General features: G+C 35.0%; 1 protein-coding gene across 1 annotated transcript; it reads left to right on the top strand.

The window, feature by feature from the left end:
• Positions 1 to 7561: 7561 nt before the first annotated feature.
• LOC120337277 (uncharacterized) lies at positions 7562 to 21289 on the top strand. Its single transcript, XM_039405011.2, has 7 exons — positions 7562 to 9276; positions 17291 to 17503; positions 17959 to 18100; positions 18216 to 18348; positions 18741 to 18789; positions 18872 to 19051; positions 19372 to 21289. The coding sequence occupies exons 1-7, from the start codon at positions 9140 to 9142 to the stop codon at positions 20726 to 20728; spliced, it is 2211 nt and encodes a 736-aa protein (XP_039260945.2). The 5' UTR covers positions 7562 to 9139; the 3' UTR covers positions 20729 to 21289.
• The last annotated feature ends 1852 nt before the right edge of the window (positions 21290 to 23141 follow it).

Genomic DNA, 23141 nt, shown 5'->3' with positions numbered 1-23141 from the left:
TTTTTGCTGGTTAGAAATAATAAGCTTGATTTGACTTGGAAAAAATCTCTATATTTGATATTCAGTTAGCGAAGGTACCGCGTATTGAACCGTGCGCTAGAGAGCAACGAAATCCCTATAAAACGATCAAAGATGAGTCACGATTATCATTATACAATGTAATTGTTAATATTCAAATTTGAAATGCGCTTCGAGTCATCTGATTGGCCCATCGAGCCGTAATAATATTGTATTATATGACTTTATCGGAATATTTGATCAAGAGAGATTACGTCATCGCGTAAGCGAAAGCCGTCTGTCTCTTTTTCAAACGAAGAGCAATTGAGTAGAGAGTAAATAACCTTTTAAACGTCGGTCATGTTCTAAATCTAAAGCTCTTGTTACTACATAGTACATAGGGTTAGTTTCTCAACATTTGCTGAGAATGTGCGCCTAGTCGACAGTCGACTGGACACCACCATTTAATCACGTAACAGCTCTCTTTCTATTTGATTCTCGCTATGAGGGAAAAAAGACTGGGTATTTCAAGAACACATTTGGTTTCAAGTATTACGTCATTATTTCCGCATCTATGAATAAGATATTGAGCATTCGGTACCCTTGTTGAACTGCACAGTCGAAGAGTAAAGTCAATACACGGCCAGTTGAGTCATGGGTATTTTAAGTCCAGGCTGTGTTGAAACTTTTAACATTTTAAGGAAATAAAATGTTATGTAGTTATAGCAGATTTGTGTATTTATAATAGAATGTATTGTATACTATATTATAATGCTCGAGGTTATAATTTTAGAACAAATCGCGTTTGGTATTTTTATTTACCGACGTGACTAAATTTAAATTTATATCGTTTATCCATTATTGTTATTTGATGCGAGCATTTTGTAGTTTTATATTAGGGATTCAATATCGTTTCACACAATTATTCAAGACCAATTTATGGCTGTTTCTGTATATTTGATTAGTGTTTAATTGATTATAGTGGCATTATATCCTTATCTGCAGGCTTTTCTAAGGGCCTCCGTCCCATCACATGGTTGGTATTCTCATATGAAAAACTATCTCATGGCTAGCCTGGTAATTGAACTCAGATTAAAAAGGGCTATGCGCAAAACCAAAAAGGTAGCTCTGATGTAATCAAGTTTCTATGAGAGATATAATATGTGCTGTCTCGTGACCCCATCGTATGTGACGTATCCCTTGGCCAAACATGCTTATCTTTTTAGTTACGTATTATAGACTTATCTCTAAATTGTATCTTTGTACAGAACAGTATTTTTGATTCCTTGAATTTGAATTCATATATACCTTTAGATATTCATATGTACCATTATTTCATCAATTTCAATTTTTGTTTGAAATCAAGTATTTCGAGTACCCTTAGTGTATATCTTTGTATCATTGTCATTTTATATAGATAAGTCACTACGTGGGATAAAACAACACGTATCTTCTCATTTTGCGACTCATTCAAAGATGTTCACATTGTAGTTAGTATCTATCTCTCATATGTTGTTTTAAATAATCATTGTATTGAAATTGTCCCGGTGACGATTTATTGCTGTTTTTATGAATAAATTTCAGAGCATCACATTGCTGTAACCATCCTGTAACCACGGTGAACTGAATCATTATTTACTTTAACTCACAATGTCACTTTGATCATCCGCTGTATTTTGTCTTACTCAGATACTTACTACTTATTCATCAAATATAATCGTGTATTGGAAGATAAAGATGTTTCATAGAGTTTGACCAGCTCTGATAACGCTTAGAAATATGTTGCTGAAAGAATATATTGATTCATGTTTAAATATTTTGGCATTCTACTGAATTCGACATAATTTATTTTTGCACATTAGTAAAAGGAAATTTTACGTTGAAAAATACAGTAGTTCATTTACATGGAATATGAAGAAGAAATCCTGATTTCGTTTAGTTTAAAATTTGACCAAAAATTTCGATATCAAGATTTCTGAAGACATTCATTTGTTCCCGAACTAATAAATTGCGTCTCCTTTCATTTGTATCTAGTTTTGCTATTTTAAACTATGAAATAATACTAATATTCTAATCCAAGTTTTGTTGAAGCCGGTTTGCTTATCTATTCATAATTAGTGAAATATAGGAAATTGATGAATCGCAGATGTCAGAACTGATTTTATTTGTACGGTCATTATTTGTTTTTCGATTATCATTATCTGTTTTAACGAATATCGAACACGCGTTCATAATAATTATTACGCCCCTAATTAAATAAACCTTTGTCCTCGATTATTACAGGTGTACGGAAACGAATTTCCGGCAGGTTTCGTACTCGTACTATATAATAACCTCCCAGGATGGACTTTCTCGTTATTAGTTTTCACCTGTTATGCTTCAAGACTCGGGCGCTTCTATAGCGAAGCGCATTTTGTTTTTGGATTATCTCGTGTGGTTTTGTGTGTAAATTTTTTATGATGTTAAATCGAGAGACAAAGGCAGGTAGATGCTCTTTAGGTAGGTACTTTCTCGTGAGCAGTTGAAGCATGGTTGTGATTGTAGGTTGGGCTATTTGTGTATTCAATTAGAATAGGTATAAAACTTTACACAATTGTTGCAGTAAAATTCGCAAGGAAAATTTTGGAAAAATGGTGGGACGTGCAAAAGTTCCACCGGCCACTCTTATCAAGATACTACGCATATACCGGTACATTAAACTACTGGTAATTGCCAATTCGATTCTTGGGTTGTTTCTATGAGGTCAACTAACTGTTAACATTCCGGTTTTTATTAACCACCCAGGACGGCAATAATTGCCGACTGTCATCTTAGCTTTGGTTTGAACTTTTGAAACCGGGTTAGATGATCGCCAATTGTCATTCTCAACTTTGAACATAATAAATTCTTACTGCGTTTTAGTGTTAATAAAAACTAACGTGCTTGAGATAGCGAACGGAAATCGTAAAGTAGTCTAAGATATCTCTAACAGGAATCGTTCTTTCTCTCTTGTGTCGTAAAAGGCATTAAGTTCGTTCCAATTTTACGGACTAATTTACCATCTCATGGTGTTTAAATTGACCAACTTTCAGTAATTAATAGGATGACACGCGACTGTTGTTGTGACCTTTCACCGAACTAGCATAATTGAACAGCAATTAATCCGAATTCTTTGTTCCATCAAGAAAAATCAATCGTTCGCCCACAGTCGCACGGTGTATTTTAGTAATTATGAATCCCACTTCGGGGAGAGGAAATAATACCACAGTCACCCCCAATAAAGAGTCATCTGCTTCTTTTATACATCATCTACAATTGTATAGTAGTGACACCTGTTCTCAAATATAATTTCTGATCAGAACATATGTAATGTCTTTTCCTTTAGTTACTGTAGCACACAGGCGTAGGTCCAGCGATGCCAAAAATCTGATAATTCAGTATTCCAAATTCATTCTAAAATAGTCGAATATTAAATGTCAAATATATTCTGTAATGAGTCTGTTCCTAAAGATAAATTCTTCAACACAATTGTAAACTAGTAGAAATTAAAGTTGGTTTTGTAGAATAGTTAAGAAAAACATAGATTTAATTAGTATTCTATATTTTACTCTGTCAGAAGTTTTTTGTCTATCATAAAATAATAAATGCATGAAAAGACATTTTCAAATGAAAATATTCTATATTATTTCTGAAATCATGAATTTACTACATCGAATATATCTAATTTCGAATGTATTGGAATATTCGATTCATTTTGTACATGCCTGCTATAACTTCCGACGAACTGGTCCTTTTTGCTTCGTTTTTGTTTTCTATCCTTTTGAATAATTTAAAGAGTTTACTTTTCGATCTCTTGCTCATGAGTTTCAGGTTCTTTTATTGGCACGTATTGGTAAAAGGAATTCAATATATTTTCGTTTTAGTTCGTTCACCGTTAATGTATTGAACTCACGATGTATATAGTTGTAACGCTACACGCTATAAAACGATTACCGTAAATTGGGAATTTCACGCCCGCAAATTAGTGAACATCGAACTAGTGTTGTCGTTCCAATTAAAGGCTATAAATGTCTTTGCATTTCTAAAGTTAATTTCATAAGAAGAGTATGTATATAGAAGATACATGTAAGAATATATCAAGCAATTGCAATATTTTTATTAACACTGGTAATATAAAATACATTGAGATTTTATTTCTTTTTATCTTGTTGTTGCTTTTTATTTCAGGTTATTATGAGATTTAGGTAGTTTATGAGTAATGAATAATTAAAACTATCCGTAAGGGCCTAAATGTAGAGGACAAGTATTTAAGACTGAATGTTCGTATGCTTTCATCTAAAATTTACTGGATTTTTCCGATTTTTTTGCATTCAATTTTGCTTAAATTTAAGTAATTGATCCAAACACCTTTCTATATCATCGCTGTCACTCAGGGTCGCGGTTTTGAATTTGTACGATTTCTCCTCATTGAACTCGGTTTAAGTCATTTCTTCAATATAAGTAGTTGTTCGTGAGGTCTCGTTATACTATTCCAGTTTTGTTATGAATTCAGTTCTCAATATATCTTAAACCGGATATATTCTATTTCAATCAGTGTTTATTCAATTTTTTTTTACCCTAATCAAGACATCCGTAGGGGCCAACGGACTATATATGGAATCGATAAATTCACTTTGCAATTTAAAACATTTTGAAATTCTTTGAACATCTTATTTTTGTGCATTACGTCGATATATACAACTTATTCCTAATTTTACATTCAATAGGGCAATCCTCACCGTCACGAATATTCAGGGCGTTAAAGTCTATTACCAATTTACCATTGATGCGTTATTCATTTTCTTTCCCTGTGACGTGTTGCGTGACATAATCACCGGTACTTCTAAGAAAATAAATCTTTTCATTGCACAATTAGTAAGTTAACGGTACCATTGTCATGTAATACGACGTATGTTGACTGAATCACGGAATCATTGAACCGATTTTGAGAAATACTCTACTTTTAGCTAAGGTTACCAGAGAAACGCATTATTGTGTATATCAGGTGTAGAATATCACGGGAGATTTAGTCATAAATATTCTATCCACAGCATAGAGTGTTATACTTTTGGTGGTGAACATTGATACATTATTAGCAGTACAATGTGTGTTTGGGTAGACATCTGAAAGGTAAGATCGGTAATAGAGAATTTCGTCAGATGGAAAAATAAATTTGCTTATATTTTGAAGGTTTTTATCGTAAGGTTTTAGCTATTCATTTAAATATTTTGTGAAATTAAATCAGATTCTATGTTGTGGCAAACTTGGTGTTCTATGTAGAATACTTTTAGACTATGTAGCAATGTAGGATTAGGTTTTATGAGCACACTTAACTATTCGGATAAGTCAGCTGATGATTTCTTATTTGTAACGTTTTGTTCAAATTTTGTTTTTACTTGTCATCCATACGCCAGTCAGTTGGAAATTGTTCTTGCCCATCTTCAGCCGCTAATACAGCACGCAATTTCCATGAACAGTTTTGACAGACTATTCAAATTACATATTTTTCACAAAATTTCTCTTTCGACAAAATCTGACCTGGCGATTACGTATTCAGCAAAGTTTAGCCGATCACCCAAACCGCTATGCTTGGTTAGCGAATAACCGTCACGGGCTTCCTCAAATTGTAACAGGGAAGTGATTTATGCTCAAGGGGACTTCAATCACAGACATGAGACGTTTTCAAAACATATATGGACCATTAGCTCCAAAAGTGTATTCTATTACAGTGTTCACGTACCATAATTATTACTCATCAAATGGCAGTAAAATGACTCCGCTCGGTTCCTTTATTTGTCTGACGACTTTTATATTCTTCAAGATACTTCTAATGAAATGAGTTGTCTCCAGTTTAACTTTATTGTCAGTCGAAGTACAGCTTGATTATTTCATTTGACAGATTTGATGTGATAGGGAAGACTCAGACTGAGGATTTCATTTCGCGTCTATATATGCATCCAAAGTAGTTAGTTTTAGTTAGTGATAGAATCATATCCCAGACGTGAAATCGAGGTATTTGTTTTGTATGATCTTATATGATAATCCATAGTAACGGAAATAATTAGTATATTTTATGTTGAAACCATGCTATAGGTCTGGTCAAAGTGGAGTTACAGTTAACACCAATGATAGATTAATTTTGAAGCAGTATGGTGTTCTCAATCGATGATCATTGTAGAATACTCGACGTACGGAATATGTAATTTTTCTTGAATTCAAATCTCAAAGCTGCTAGACTCTGGTATCTTCTTTCTTATGTTGTCCAATCCGCTTAATCAAAAAGATCACGAATTTATATATTTGAACTCGATGATAAGTTGGTTGTTTGCGGGTTCTTCAAAAAAAAGTTGGTTGGTTGGTTGCAAGTCTTTCAAAAAAAAAAAACAGAAAAATAACCCAATAAGGCTATTTTTCTAAACGATTAATACGAGTAAAATTATATATGTTCACGTTGTCCGCTATCCATCAAAATGTCAAATAAAAAGTTCACAATTGTACTGAACTGTTTTTGAAAAACTATTGATCAGCCGATACTAATTGCTTCTTTGCCAGGTCGTATTTAGATACGCGAAAATTGGCCTATTCAATTAACGTTTTATTAATAGTACATCATGTTGATCGTTGATAACCTGATTGTTTCTTTATTTGAATTTATTATATTTAGTTTTGGTCTATAAACGAGGAAGCGAGGTGACTATAACATTTTATATGCACTTTAATCGAACAAGAAACAGGTAATAAGCGTTAAATGCAAGCAATTGACTACGTATCATGGATTTCAAATACCGGTAATTATTTTAGTGAATTAATGTTTTATAGTGATGCATTTCTTGACACAAGGCTTTTGGTATGCTAATTTGACATTAATAGGATTTTCTGAGGTGTGGGCAGACATTTTTGTGACGTCATTTTTATGACTAAAACCGTGTCGCGTGCGTGATTGAGACCTCATTTGTGTTTATTCCAACCATAGACGCCGTATAGTTTAGTCGAGTAGCGTATGAATGCGTTTTAGGACGCCGTGAACCTACAAACAATGCTTGAGACTCGAGTTTGATATATTGAGTTAAAACAGACAGACGCATGACAGGTTATTAATGAGCTGTTCAACCAATGCTTGTCATTAAAATAGACGACTTACGATTTACTGGACATTTCATTTACGTTAACCGTCTTTAACATTACTGAAAGCCGTTTAGAAAGTGCAAGAACGTGTTTTATTTAGTTTTGCGCCTGGAATAATGGTTGAGTTGATTGCCAGCAGCGACGACGTGCAGATGTCGGTCGCGATAACACCAATCATAATAGTAAGAGTAGTAATAATTTTCTCAATCATTTTAAATTCCGAGCATTACTGCCCACGCCCGTTAGATTTAATCCCCGACGACGGACGGCCATTTGTTTGGCATTTGCCTGTTTAGGTCACCGGGAAAAAGCAGCGTGTTTAGTTGACGTGGCTATCAGATTTGTATTTAATTCAGTCTCAAGAATTGATAGGTTTATCATATTTTTGTTAGGTACAATTTATTTGATGGGCAATAGGGCTTTTTGTCGGTTGTAGACTGTATGGGATATTATTGGTAATTCTAACTTGAATGACTCGTCTTTCCCCGGGTTTTTATTTCATATTTCCCCATTGCAATATCAGGGTAGCAGATTAGCTCAGGTTCAACAACATCACCAGGGGTATTTTGTGAACGTATCAAAATATCTGTTCTATTTTGAACGAAGTCAGTTCTGGGTGGTCATTTTTGTACTATTTTTGTGTTCTTACTAATTACAACCATTCGTATTTGGTTTTGTATTTCCAACCTATTATTGTGTTGAAACGTTGAAACCGTGTTTGGTTTGGATGAAACAGTATCATATACCAGTACTTCAGTAGTCTTGTTAAAATGCTGTTTGTACTTATTACAACACGTAACATCAACTTATAAATTTGCTTACCTTAGCTTGTAATGTATAATGTGTCGGAGTTGCACCATATGATACCTTTTTTCTATTCAACATACTGTCTCTTTGAATGTATCTGTAATCAATCCCGCCATGTTATTTAGGTACGTAATTTGATCTCATTCCGACGCTACACTAATACACGGGTCATATATGTTACTGATAAAATGCTTTTTTTTTAAAAGACGGTCGTATTGTACGGTTGTACCTCTGATTCAAAGCATACCAGTTAATTGATTACTGGAGCTCAGGCTAGCGATTTAATTTCTAAAATATTGAAAGCTTTTGTAGCTAAGGTAACGCGATACGTTTACTATAAAAGACACTGCAAGATATAGAACAATGAAGTAAAGAAACCGTCCAAAGAGCGATTTGTGTACAATATATACAACGAGCGGCGACATGTACCTTTCGACAATACCTCCCCCTTACTTATATAAATAAGAAAAGTCAAAAATGACTTTCAATCGTAAAGCACCCAGATATTTTTACAAAGACGCTTGTCGCTGGGGATTTGTCCAGCATAAACATTCAACAAAGGAGTGTCGTGTATTTGTTCCGTCAGTTTTGAGTGAAGGCGCCTTAATTTGTACGCGTGGATAGACTTGTAAAAATAATAGACTGGTCACCATAAAATATAGTTTGGATTATATTTCGAGAATTTGAAAACATTGGGAGTTATTTACATATGGATGTACTGCAGAAAGTTGTGTTGGGATTCTTTATAATCTATTCAGTTAGGTTATGGTTTAGTGTTTATCGGTTGTATTTTGTGTACATGACGATTGTATTTTTAAAATTTTAACACATTTATTTTTATTTTAGTGCCTTTAATGTAATATATTGTAAATTCAAGATATATTTATTATATAATTTATTGAATTGCCGTAAAACAATTAGCAGTACTCACACATTGCATTAAACAACTGCTGGTACCCAGGAATTAGAAGGACATATTGCAGTTCTAGCTTCGTTCAACCACTTCAATCTAAATACACCCTAAACCGCGTCATATCCGCTTGGTTATTGCCGAACAAGAATACCGTGTGTTGAATCATCGACTGTGGAGCAACGCGTTTGCAACATTTTGTATAACTGACTATTGACATCTACATAGTTCGATACAATAACATAAAGTTTACAAGTGGCAGACGGTGACACACGCCACGCAATGGCGTTACGCAGAAGATCTTCGTCTTTTGGAGTGACGTCGCCATGCCGACTTGGGTCTACGTCGTCGGCAATTAAAACGGAAACTAGAAATACGTCATGGACAAACGACTTCACAGTTGAAAGTACAATCGGAAGGTGAGATTTTGGTTTTTACGGGAAGACTGACATTTTGAAGCCTTCAAAATTGATTAATGTACTGTATAAAAAGCTAGTCAATTTAACTTCATTTGGTAAATCCCACGGTATCGCGAATTTAATCTAAATTAAGATCATGGCCAACTGTTTATAGAATTAGTCAATCATTACTTTAATTCTGTGTGAAACTATACACGATATTTCGATTTTTGACTTATATATTCCAGCATTCAAATCTGAGCTACCATTAAAAAGCGCATTTAGGTGATGTAATGCAATACCCCGCACTTGGTGTAGCGTTTGCTGATTGCGTTCATTGCTTTGTTGACTATTCTGTTCTATATCGACATATAACAAGCTTGGTTGCTGTTGTCATATAAGTCGCTATACCATCCATCAATTTAATGTGAAGCTGTATGCGACACCGCCCTGAACGTGACGTGACACATTTTGTATATAATTTTTTATCATTGCGTCTATGTGCATGTATGTATATCAAACATTGCCATAAACCGAATTACCACAGCACAGTTGATTTAAAATCCGGATGTGACAATCCAGACGTGATACTGCGACCAGGCAAACGTTGTTTCACTTTGAAATTGTATCATTTTAATCGAACCCGTCATGGTTGAACATGTTTGTAGGTTTACGTGCCCGTGCTTGATAAGAGACGTGCACAAAATCTCCGGGTTTGCGTGACATGTGTCGTTTGTACAGCGTTAGTCGCACCCTATTGTGATCTACTGAACTAATATTTAGATATGTATCCTCTCATTCCGTTCTATTTTGTTCATATCCACTTTCTGGCCATTTTTTCATTGTTAACGTTAACAGATGGCAAGTCGCGATTATTAACAATGCCTTTAATTTTTGCTATTGTGAAGTCTCTTCCGCTTCGCAACGACTGATAGAAAGCGGTGGCCCAATGGGGAAACGAAATGAGACATTTTAGTGTCACTGGTATACAATCCATTTGCGCGTATTAATTTTCCTAACATTTTGAACTCCTCCGCCAAAAAACGGAAGTGATTACTCCCATTTCTGTGTTCTGCGTAATGTGTTCAAACAATACATGACTAAGACTTCATTTGCCCGAAATAAATTCAAAAATTGACATTGCCTAGGCTTCTTATACCCAATCACGACGAGAGGCCATTCGCAATATTCTTCAAGTCATCTCATCGCCTTTTTACCCTGGAATGAGTATAAAAACCAGTTTGGAAAACGCATATCGTGTATTAAATTGCATATACATATGTGTAATTGATTAACAATAGCTAGACAAATATTATCATAAATTTTAAAATATGATCATACTATTGAGTCATTTAGAGTGGACAACGCCGACGCAATTTCATTATAATTAACTTATAGGATGTCTGGTAATATGTTTTCCAATCATTTTCATTCGATACAACTTATACCATGTACATTATTCAATCAATAACCAATAACGTCTTTTAAACGCTACCTTTGACATATATAGCATATTAGTATTGAAATTGTTATTTGATTAACGCATATATTTTAGTAATGAAAACATCTTACTATGAAAAAATTGAAATCATACTCATAGTCTTAATTGCGTTCTTGCTTTGTTATTTTCGTATTTCGTTAAATGAAATAAACCCTATGAACATCATTTAGTGTTCGAAAGCAAAATAATAACAGTAATAGTTTTTTCGTATAACAATTTCGAGAACTAAATGCCCTTTGATTGTACCACAAAAAAAAATTCGTTATCTTGATTTGGTATTTCTAGAATTAGCAAATTAACAGTTTGAAATTAATGCATATTTTATTTGACAATTAGCGAATTCAGAAGAAATAAGTTTCGTTTTCGTAGCGTATCATAATATGTTCACAAACTGCATTAACCTTCCACGAATTCGGAACTTATACAATCGCCAAATAATATGCTATTATCACTGATAATGTTAATTGTTGATAAATCGATATTTCTAAGTACATAGCAAATAGTAGGTGACAATATAAAGTAGCATTTCAATAACGATAGTAGCTTAAGGTTAACGACATGTTTCTAAGAATGTGATCTTACAGTGACGTAACGTAAAAACATATGACAGTATGACCTGGCATACCCTTGCATATTGTTGCTCATATGTATTATATGTACGTTACAGTTACCAATTTACGGTATTTATTTTTCGGCTCTGGCCAGACTTTATTCGGTTATTGTGCGTATTCTATGTCAGTTTATTACGTTGTAATATACAGCTTTTATTATTTCATATAACTCACGCATTGTACGTACGTTTTCTGGTCGTAAAGCGCTATTGTTCAATGTTTATACAACTATTTCTATTACGGCCAAATGGTCGCCTGAAAATTGGTCTAAAATTCTTACAGCTTTTCCGCTAAAGTAATGAATCTATTTTTGTTTAAAAAATGCTTTTTCACTTTAGTTTGGCGCCATTGAGCGTTACAAATGACGTCATACACCAGGAACCCCGCGGCGTTTTGGTTGACGGATAATAAAATCAAAAAATACCTTATATGGATATTTCAAACTGGGTGGGTTTGTGTTAAAAGTCAGATATATATCTTGATTTGAAAATTTCCCATCGAGTCTGACGCGTGTGAAGTAGACCATAAATTTTCCAGACTTCAAAAAGCGGCTGATTTAGGGGTTATTAAGTGTTTAATATCGGGTTTGTGGCTTACTAGTTCAAGAGATTGATAATTACAGTTTTGTTATTATTATCACTTATTGTTTATAATACTTTTGTTCTCTGTAACCGTGATTATGCATCCATAAAGACCCTTTAGCTTTGTTAAGTACGATTTGGCGCTTGAGGACCGCCTAACAGCTCCATGATCCGATTATTCATAACTTCAAACAGAATATTTAATCCAGTTCGCATCGTGGTATAGTTTGAACATGGAATTCACTCTTGTACGTAGATTTTATGTTTGACACACTTTTTTTTTCATTGAAAAAAACGAAAATATATTATTTGACGAATTTTGTGGAGTAACATTTCGATGTTGATTGACATGATTTTTGAATCTGAAATTCATGAGAACCACTTTTTTATCTTGTTATGTTTTTTCTAATCCCTCCTTTTCGCATTTTAAATCCATTAGAAATTATTAGGAATTTTGACGTATTTTCATGGTTTACGACTATCATCTGCAAACATCGTCCAATTCTCAACATAAAATACGATAATATTATACAATTTATTGACTGTAAATAGGAGCCTCTGGAATTTAAATTTGAGGTTTAAACCTATTTCATATTCAGCATGTTATTAGGTTTATTGTGTTGAAATTTAACGTTCGTAGTCACGTTTATTTACCTTCATAACATAAGCCGCTTCATAAAACTAGGAGAATCGTCGGTCAGGAATTTGATAAGTTGTTTTTTTGGTGACTCGAACGAGGATAATGAGTTTATACTTTATATCAGGACAATCATTGAGCAATGCTGTTCGTGTTTTGTACATTGCCATTGCATACTCATACAAAGTCGCATTTTCAAAATTAGAAACTAGGAATTTATTTTAAATAACGGATAGGGGTATGGGTGAATATATGGACCCAATCGCCAATGAATGCTATTGATCTGTCATAGGGACAACGGATTTATTTTTAGGGCATCTGCACAAGATCTGCACAATATATTATTATATATGCTATGAACTAATCTCAATATTGTTCTAATAGGGACGATTGATCATTTGCGCACACCTCACAGTCGGTGATAAGCAGTTTTTCAATGTTTGTCAAGAAAAATAAAACTTTAGCGCAAGACCCAGTTTTAAATCATATATTTGGAAAGTTTTAACGGTACATCCACAGTTAGAGTAGCCTATCCCCATAAGTCATATTTGCGTGACGTTTTCAAAGTAGATTTAAGATTGATGTCATCGAGGGTCCTTCAAAACTGGACGTCACCGGACTTGAGGGCTATTTTGAACACCATGTTGATTCTTCTGTGCGTTCACCTGCACTGTGTTTACTTCACACAAAAATTGACGTTGTTTATTTGAATTTCCTTCAATGTACGTTTTACCGTGCCCATTAGTATAATCTTGGGATGTTAAAGTTTTCAAATTTCATTACTACCAAATTTGCGTGTATACTAGTAACGTCATTTTTTATTGCACTTATCTTTCAAGTCTCATTCATTGACTCCATTGAGTCGTAGGTTTTCAACTTCGTTTTCTATAGTTTCATAATTTCCACAAATCAGCAGTTTCTCATGATTTTTGCATGTCCAAAACGACTCAATTATTCAAATCGTTATGAAATTTATTATACGGTTTTGTTATCTTCAAATTTTCTGCATTTCTAAATTTAATCTATATTGAATAAACGTTCTACGTATTCTTTTTAAACATGTTCCATTTTAATATAAATTCATTTGAAATAGTTTAATATTCATTTTTCCAGGCCAACGAATGTTTTGACTGCAGAAATATTCGCAATCTTTAGTCGTTCGTTTAAACCTCGCCGAAAATGGCACGTTTGTTACAGTAGTAAAATACAACAATGTGTCGATAAACTAAGAAGTTCTCATTGTCTTGTTTGACCCTAGAAAGTCCTTAATGGGGGTATCGTTATATCGGTATAGGGTGGGAAGTGAATATTGTAATTGTTTGTGTGAATTACGTATTGTACACTTTCTCACATGTTATAATTACGAGTATACAAGCGATATCACATGCCCTTGTTGTTTGTATCCGCGTCGAGTATATTCATTAAGGGTACGCAGACACAATACGAATATTGAAACAATAAAATTTTGAGTATTCGACAATATGTAACATACATTCCTGACGCCGCTTAATGAGGAATGCCCTCTCCATGACGCTTTCTATAGATTCAATATACATTGTGGAATGTAGCCAATGAAATAATATGACAGACTGTCTATTGACAAATGGCAATGTTGTAATATTATGTCATATACTATATCTGACTGGGAACTTGCTTTTCGGCATTAGTCCAATCTCGAGTTCATGCATAAGTTTGATCGTATCCGGTAAGAACATAGGGGTATGTTTAGAGTTACCTAACATCTTATACCGAGAGTTTGTCTTTTTGGTTTTCAAACTTTCAAGTAATAACCGGAGGATCATATGGCATAGCCCGTACCCAAATTCAAAACTGAACGACAACTGGATATAACCGGATAAGTGTCAAAAATATCGTTTTATGGACATAGCGGGTGTGTGGTTTGTAGGGGAACATCTGTACCCCCGGTGAACACATGAAAGTTGAAAAACATCTTTTACTGACTCATTTTCTCAATTAAAACCACATGGACTGTTAGCGAGTGATCTCTACCACCAGACTGATAGAATTCCACATCTTGCTTCTTACAATTTGTGCATTATGTGCTACATATGGATTGTATCTGTAAAACTCAATAGCATGAACCCTGTGTCCAATTTTCCACTTTGAGGTATTTCGTCATCCGTCTTGGGGTTTCTCCATAGCTGGTACCTGCTTGCTCTAATTATATCCCACAATATTTTTAACCAGATGTCTATTCTATAGTTTCGAAATCCGATCCATGAGAACAGATGTAATACCTCATCGTCTACGTAATGAATATTTACTTGCTAAATACTTACGTAAAATATTAGGATGGTCTATGTATTCAAGGAATTCCACACTTACCGTGGCATTGTTGCCATATGACTGCAAAATGTCATCAAACATTGCATGTAACAGTGCTATTTCTTGGTGACTCAACTAGACTAACATATTAAGAGATGAGAGAGGATGATGTTCAATATCACATTTTGTTTAAATTTTGCGTGGATCCATTTACCAAAGTATCTGAACCATGATTTCAATTCCGCAAATTTTTTAACTAGTAGAGTTAAACAGCTTGTATGTAAAGTAACATCTTTCGCTTTTTATTTTAGGGGAATTCACTTTAATTTTCGTTTTCAAATTAAATATAGAATTCAAGATAAAACCGACATTGTTCGTCTTATACGCGTGATCCATGTGGTAACGTTTTATTTTCCGCCTATTCAAATATACTTGAAAATTTACCTTTTCATATACCTCATAATCTTGGTTTATTTTGAGACTGTGTTATAAATAGTTGGCACCACCGAAATGTAGATTTCATAATATGCGTTTCGTGTTACCATTTTCGTCTCGACCCGATTTGATCTCTATTTTACGATATCAGCGTTATGTGAAGTTGCCATTTTTGTATGGAATACTTTAAAAGATTTAAGAATTTAGTGTATGTACTGACATATCACGCTGTTCATATTTTCAGTAATTGCCGGAATGTTAACAAAATTACGTCCCGGACGTCCGACTCGTGACGTCGGCGCCGCGACGTCACCACTTGACGCATAATTTACGCAGAAATTAAAAATATGGCCTTCGTTAATATTTTTAATATTGCATTAAGTACATTTGAACTTTAATTTTTAAATTGCAAATTTTTTTATCAATTATTATTAGATTTGTAATATTAGTCACGAAGGAAACTCCATGTAAAGCAACCATCGCGATTCAAATTATTCAATTTTATTATATATTATATATTATATTGAAAGCAAGTGTAATGTCTCAGCCAGCTTTTTCCAAATTTATTTTGTGTGCCATATTGTTATAAAATCGCCATTCCCAAGCTCTCGAAAACCGGAATTTCAAGTGTTTCATATGAATAGCAAATTGCTCGTTGTGACCACGACGTCTACCCTAATAAACCACACTTACAAGTCGGTTGGAATTTCGATTACTTTTACGCACCCTCTCAACGTGAGATTTGACGTCATACCCTTGATTTTATTTCAAATTCTTCCAGTTTTCACATACTATATATAAGTAGTGTATATTCGACCATACATGAATCGTATATTTTCAGTATTAGACTCCTATCCTAAGTGTTTATTGTTTTCTTATCGCGACATATCCTGTAGTTGTTTAATATAATGCAGGCTTGTACACGTATTATTTCTTTTTCTGCGTCAAAAATCTAATTCACTCATTAAAATTCACCTCAAAATTTTTGATGACGTTAAATGTACCGGTAAGTATTTTTGTCGACAACCGGTACTACTTTGCTCCGATGGTTTGATTTGTGGCAATTTTATTACCTGAATAATACAGGGAATTCGTAAAAGTAAATCCAATTTGTCGGTGTGCTTAAAATTTTTTGCCAATTATTTCTTGTCACATCGATAGTTGTCAACCTTTTTTTGAATCTTTTTGGTGGAGAAAGCTGTTAATCCTTAGTTACGTGTGAATAATCTTAGGCCAATTCGGGCTTATAAGATGACCTTATAAACCAGCACCCAACAAAAATGACCAATTCAATAATACTTCCAAAAAGTGCAGACGGCGGAAACGCGTAGGGGTTGGCTTTTCGCCGAATTGTTAACTAAGCATGTTTTCCGGTAATCATGCACTGGATGGCGCTGAGTTCATATCATTTCCTAATAAATTGAATGACCTCAGCATTGTTTATGTTTACCTTTTTCGTGGTAATTCGCTTTTTTAATACATGCTGGCGTACCAACTATATGAACCAATGAATAACTTCAATTTTCAAACGTACGTCGCTTTAACCTATGTTTTATTTGGGATAAATACATATTCATTTCTGTTTGACTACCGTGTTCCCTGCATAGAACCAGGCCATTTATACCCTCAGGCCAAAACCTACATGAGTGACATGAATGATACACATGTATAGAACGGAAGGATGTTGTGGTGCGCCATGTCAGGAAACATTATTTCATACTCCAAAGAATAAATGACCAATACCGCAGTGCAATGACTGTGGTAATTACTCAGAATAAATTGGCATGCAGGCTTTGGAAGTAAATTGTATGGAAAAGCCTGCCTGAAAGGTTTTATAAATTGTACTAGAAAAGTGTAAATGGATATTTTGTGTTCGCTGATGTTCCGTTTGTTATGCATTTGACTCCTAATACATGGCCAAGTTTGGCTCGCCCAATGTTGAATGATGGCCTTACAAATTCAAATGTCATTTTTCAACTTTTAGGGGGAAATTTGCAGTCGTCAAGAAGTGCATTGAGAAATCGACCGGTCAGCAATTTGCCGCCAAGTGCATCAGGAAACGACGTCACAACCGGGATTGCTCACCTGACATTTTTCACGAAATTGCAGTGCTTGAAATGAGCACAAAACATCCGTATCTCATCAACTTGCACAGAGTATATGAAACAACATCAGAAGTTGTCCTCATCTTAGAATAGTAAGTTTCTGATACTGCGCAAATATTTTTTGAAAACATTTTTCATTCTATACTTTCCTTCATTTTGACAATACTCTATTCCAGTGGGCCCATATTTTATAGCTCGTGGCCCCCTGTTTATCACTCCAGTAGTATTTATTGTGTTGTTTTGATTGGTAGATTCCAAATCCCATTATGTTCAAACAATTCATGCCCAACAAAGTGAAAACACCCTGTGAAATAACCTTATCAAGCAGAGGAGTTTTTGTCAAGTGTTCAAAATCAGTTTTGCACCTAGCATTGCCCCCCTTTAACTGCTTTGTAGGAGCTCCCGATTGGGAACCGCTGCTCCATTCTGAAACAATATCTATTTTCTGGGTCTGGTAAGATAATTTGGAAGGTGCTAATAATTCCTTCCTTTTCTTTGTTATGGAATACTTCACTGTTTGCTAACTTCAAATTTTTGCTTTTTATAGTGCGGCAGGAGGCGAAATATTTGATCACTGTGTTGGTGTGAAAGACCAGTTCACAGAAGCTGCATCAAGAAGACTTATGATGCAGATTTTAGATGGAGTGACATTTTTACATGACAATGATATAGTGCACTTAGATTTGAAGGTAAGATATAGACTTCTTTAGTTATTTTACACCAATAAGTATCTCCTTACACTCTCTTAACAATCGGATCACAAAGACCAAAGTTAAATTTAATTTTTCTTTTCCATATTTTTAGCCTCAAAACATACTCCTCACTAAGGAAGGGACGCATCCTGAAACTGATATTAAATTAGTCGATTTCGGATTGTCGAAATATATCTGTCATGGACTAGAAGTTCGAGAGATTTTGGGGACACCTGATTATGTTGGTAAGAGATGACAAAAGTTTATTTGTATGTCTCGATTCATAAGTATTGAGGCATTTTGCCAAAAAAACATTCTTGGCGATTAAGGTACCTGTAGTTTATCTGGTAATATTATTAGAACTGCAACATGTTTTATCATATATAGTTTACACTCATCATATTCATGGACGAATAGGCTATCGTAAACTAGGACAACGGTTTATTATTATTATCTGGCTTTTTGTAGGAAGTACGTCATACAAAAAAACCTCAGTAGGCTATATCTTACAATATTATGGATAATTTGAAATGTTTTTGCTTTAAGGACCATTTGGGCAACGAAGATGCTGATTGCCTAATATCAATTTGAAATACTTATTTGTCTGTGTTTAACGTAATTTTTATTTTTATTCCAGCACCTGAAGTCTTGAACTATGAACCCATCAGCACTTCCACAGATATTTGGTAAGTTTTTTATTTTTATTTTCAGTCTAGCTCATTATGCTTCCATTTTAATCGTTACTTACATTATAGCATTATTTTTTAGGTCACTTGGTGTTGTCACCTATGTAATGCTAACTGGAGTTTCGCCATTTTTGGGAGACACAAAACAAGAAACGTTGATGAACGTAACAACAGCGATGTTGGAATTTCCGCCCGATTTATTTGACTCTCTCTCACCAATGTGTCGAGATCTGATTACGAAAATGTTGCAGAGACAGCCATGGTATGTGTGTTTTGCATTAAATCATACACTCAACTGTTTGTTTTTATTCGGTCACGAGTATAGCGCGCATGTCGCAGGCGTGTGCCAGAAATCATTCAAGTTGGTTGAATAGCTTTGTCTGTGTGTGATTTGGATCATAAAAATGCACGGACAAGATGCATTAAACGTTCAGTTAGTTGCATACAATACATGTCAAGCTAGTCTACATTTATAATAAAACGTGGAAAGAAACTTTACTCTTTGATGCTTATTGGACCCGATATTTCTTTTATTACTATGACTTATGAGTTTGAGTTTAAAATTTTCTTTTTTTTCTACAGTGACCGCATGACCGCCAAAGATGCAATATCGCATCCATGGATCACTGGAATAACATCGCCAGAAACACCCTTGAGATTGGAAAATGGAGGCAACGAAACCCAAAGCGACGAGGAAGTTTTTACAAAAGACGGGTCGAAGGTTACAAACGGCGATTCTGGTATCGAATCTCCGTCAGAAATTACAGACGCACCAGCTTACCCGATTCTCACTGAAATTAAGAATGACGAATCTGCTGCCGAAGCTGTTAACAAACCGGAAGTAATTATTTCCGAATACGAAGCTGTTACTGACCCTTGCACTTCCGGTATCGGTACTACCAGTGATTTATCCGCTACTGCTGATGACGTCACTACCTTAGAAGAAGTTAGCCTCAGCAGCAGTCAGTCTTTGGACGATATGAAATCATCCGACGAACGTACTCAGTCGAATCTGAGCGAGAGTGACATACCAACGATTACACTAGAATCGGGTGTGGATTACAACGACAATATAGTAGGCAATTCCGAACTTGATGCAGAACCAGAGAAGCAGATACCCTGCCAGGTTGAAACAAACTCTAAAAACGATATCCTTACAAATAATAAGGACGACGAAAGCGCGAATACGCTTGATTTTTTAGGACAATGCAGGCGCCGACCGGGCAGTGATAGTAGTATTGATAATATGCAAATGCCCGGTACGTGCGTCACCGACACTCATTTTGCTGATGTAATTCATCAAGCACCTATCTTGCCTCTCAAAGACGATTCCACCCATATTGCCAGTCAACCTATCACAGAGAGCCACGTTGCACAATCTACGAACTTGAGCTGCTTTCCGGCTACTTGCTGCCCTTTACTGCCTTATGCTAGTTTGGCGGCGATTTATACCAAATCACCAGATAACACTGAAAATACATCAGGTAGACGCGAAAGCGACAAAGAAAATTTCCACCTGGATACACCCCTTTTGCACCATTTGTCATCTAAAACGAAGAATGATTTAGAAAATGCTCGTACCCCCACACCATCCCCGACATTAACACGTCTGACGTTGTCGTCGTGTTCCAATTCACCGCAAACTCCGCTTATGGGGTTAACCCCCCAAACTCATCAAAATGAAGCACAACAGCCTGTTTTATCCCACCACTCGTCCAAAAAATTCAATCTTACAGTACATGTCCCTCGTGGGTTATTGACCAGTTTCAGTAAAAGCGGAACAAGTGTGGATCCCATCGTCACACGAGCTCCTAGTTCCGCGTTTTCGGCGACAACTTCGGATGTCCCCCGAAGTACAGACCCGTCTTTGAAACGTAGAAAATTTGACTATTGCACAACGACTGACGCCAACGCTACTGAGATTCAAGTAGCCGATTAAAGAAATAGTTTAATTTCACGTAGTTACATTAACCCGATTTAAGAGGTCAAATGTAACCACATAAACCAAATTTTAATCGTACTAAATGCTTGATCTGATGACTATAAAACAACGATTTGCCAAAATATTTTGGATCAAATCCGACTTTGTTATTCTAATATTTCTATATTATTCAATTAGCATCGACTGAAGCGGCATGTTATCGATTTCAATGCCAAAGCACTGACAGAATGCGTTAAATTCAGCATTCGTCGTGTCTGTAAGTTACCATTACGCTGGGAATTTTATATTCTCAGCATTGAAATTTCAACTTGGCAAATTATATACGTTTATTTATATACTGGAGTCAAGTACAAAAACATGATAATGATTATCATTCCGCCGCTATTAAGCTCAATTTTGGCTTGCTAGTAAAATGGTAAGCAAACATAATTTTCTCTAATAATACAAACCAAAAAATGATCAAAACAATTTTTTGCCACTGTATAAATTATATGTTGATCAATTTCAATCGTAGCACAGTTGGCCACCCTTACAATGTAATACGGAAATTAATTAAAATTTGCATTTTGAAATTCGACGCCGTGTTCTAATGGCCATCGACTTTGACACTGTCTTTTTTGTGCTATTTTTTGTTTGTTTTCCTATGCTGTACTTAACGTAATAGTTGATACGGTTTTTCCATGGCCAACGTAAAGAAGCCACCATCTACAGATTGTTTAGTATGAAATAATCACTGTGGGCGAGGATGACTAGCTTTATTCTCAATCCTACTATGTGGATTATTACATGTAAACGTAGTAATCTACTGTAACGACTTAACATAGAAAATTCCATTTAAGTAATTAGATATTTATAGCTGATAATCATGTGTTGTTGTTATTCATATGGCGTCATCTGCTATTCGATGTATTGTCATATAAAACAGAAGTATGCGTGATTGTCTACTCATTATCCAATCTTTTTATATTGTTGTAAATAGAAATATAGTATATCAATTCCGAAATCCAATTTTTATGGCTTTTTTTTTATTAAGCCTTCTCACTTCACTTTTATCCGCACCCTTTTTGATTTCTGGTATTTTTATTACCATTTTAGATGTAGTAACAATATTTCGACCGCCAACGCTTGAACAATAATATAAGAACCGGTGATATTTGTATATCCTTGTCTCGGACTGATATGGCAATACTGACTTACAATTGCCTCAACAATTTTCACACAAATTTTAAATTTTTTAGGTTCATGTCAATCGATTTGCAATGAATTTTTGAATGGAGTCTGCTTGCTTTCACAGACATGTTCATGAATAATTCAATGCCCACCTCCAGACTTGTATACATACGTACTTTAAATCTGTCTCAATGCTTACCGGGACAGAAGACTTGTCATCTCAAAAGTCAAATTGGTTCCGCGATGGCAGGGGCTGGTCCTTTTCTTACGCTGTTCCGAAATGTTTCACTTCCCTTTTTTTGTTTCTCCCAACTTTTGTGTCGGTCGTCATAAATTTATCGTTGAATTATGCCGCGTCGAGCATGCCTCGTATTTCGTTTGTTTGATTTTTGCCTTTGTATTTTTGAGTTCCATTCCTTATAGTATTTTAGGCCTGACTTGTTATTATTATCCTTATCTTATTCCTAATTATTATTCCTATTTTTCACTTTTGTTTTGGTTTTGATCCACCCGTCGTTATTTTTTTGTTGACTCTTTCGATATTATAAACTAAAGAAAAATGCTTTTGTATTTGATTACTGACTTGGGTTCAACTAAAAAAACACGAATCTATTCTGATGCGAAAACTAGTTCTATTGTTTTGTATCTCCAAGCTATATAGCTGGTTGTGGCACATTGAGGTAGATTTGAATCAGGGAGAAACTTTGGTAAGCGGCAAACTTTGTTGAAAGCAAGTCATTGTTTACTGAGGTTCAGTTCGGCCGTCAGCCTTTTTGAATTTTCAGAAGCAGTTGGTTTATTCTGATGTCCTCGTGTCCGGTTGTGGTTGATAGCTCTGAGCGTGATAACTTGGAAGCTCGATTTTTCTATTCCAATATCAAAACATCATTTAGATTTAACTGTGGGTCGTAATAACCCAATATTTTTGAATACATTTTATCCTCATCGTCAGCTTGAATGAAATACTATCTTTTGCCTATCATATAGCCTATGGGACTTCGTACAGACTTTTTGGTTTTAAAAAATTTGCTCAAAGCAGTCACGCACACTCGTTCAGAAACTAAGGACAATGAGCGAAATTGCGGCCACCACTGAAAGTGCCATGCGATAGAATCGGTGTAGAATATTGTGTTAGTAGTTTTGGAGGACCAACCTCCGGAAGTTCAGAACAACAATCCGTTATAATACGATCGTATAAGGGCAAAAATTCAGTGATTGCAGTTTGAGTTTCCAACAAAAA

Source organism: Styela clava, chromosome 10 (genome assembly GCF_964204865.1).
Source record: "Styela clava chromosome 10, kaStyClav1.hap1.2, whole genome shotgun sequence".
Lineage (NCBI taxonomy): Eukaryota > Metazoa > Chordata > Ascidiacea > Stolidobranchia > Styelidae > Styela > Styela clava.
This window is presented reverse-complemented; position numbering and strand designations above follow the sequence as displayed.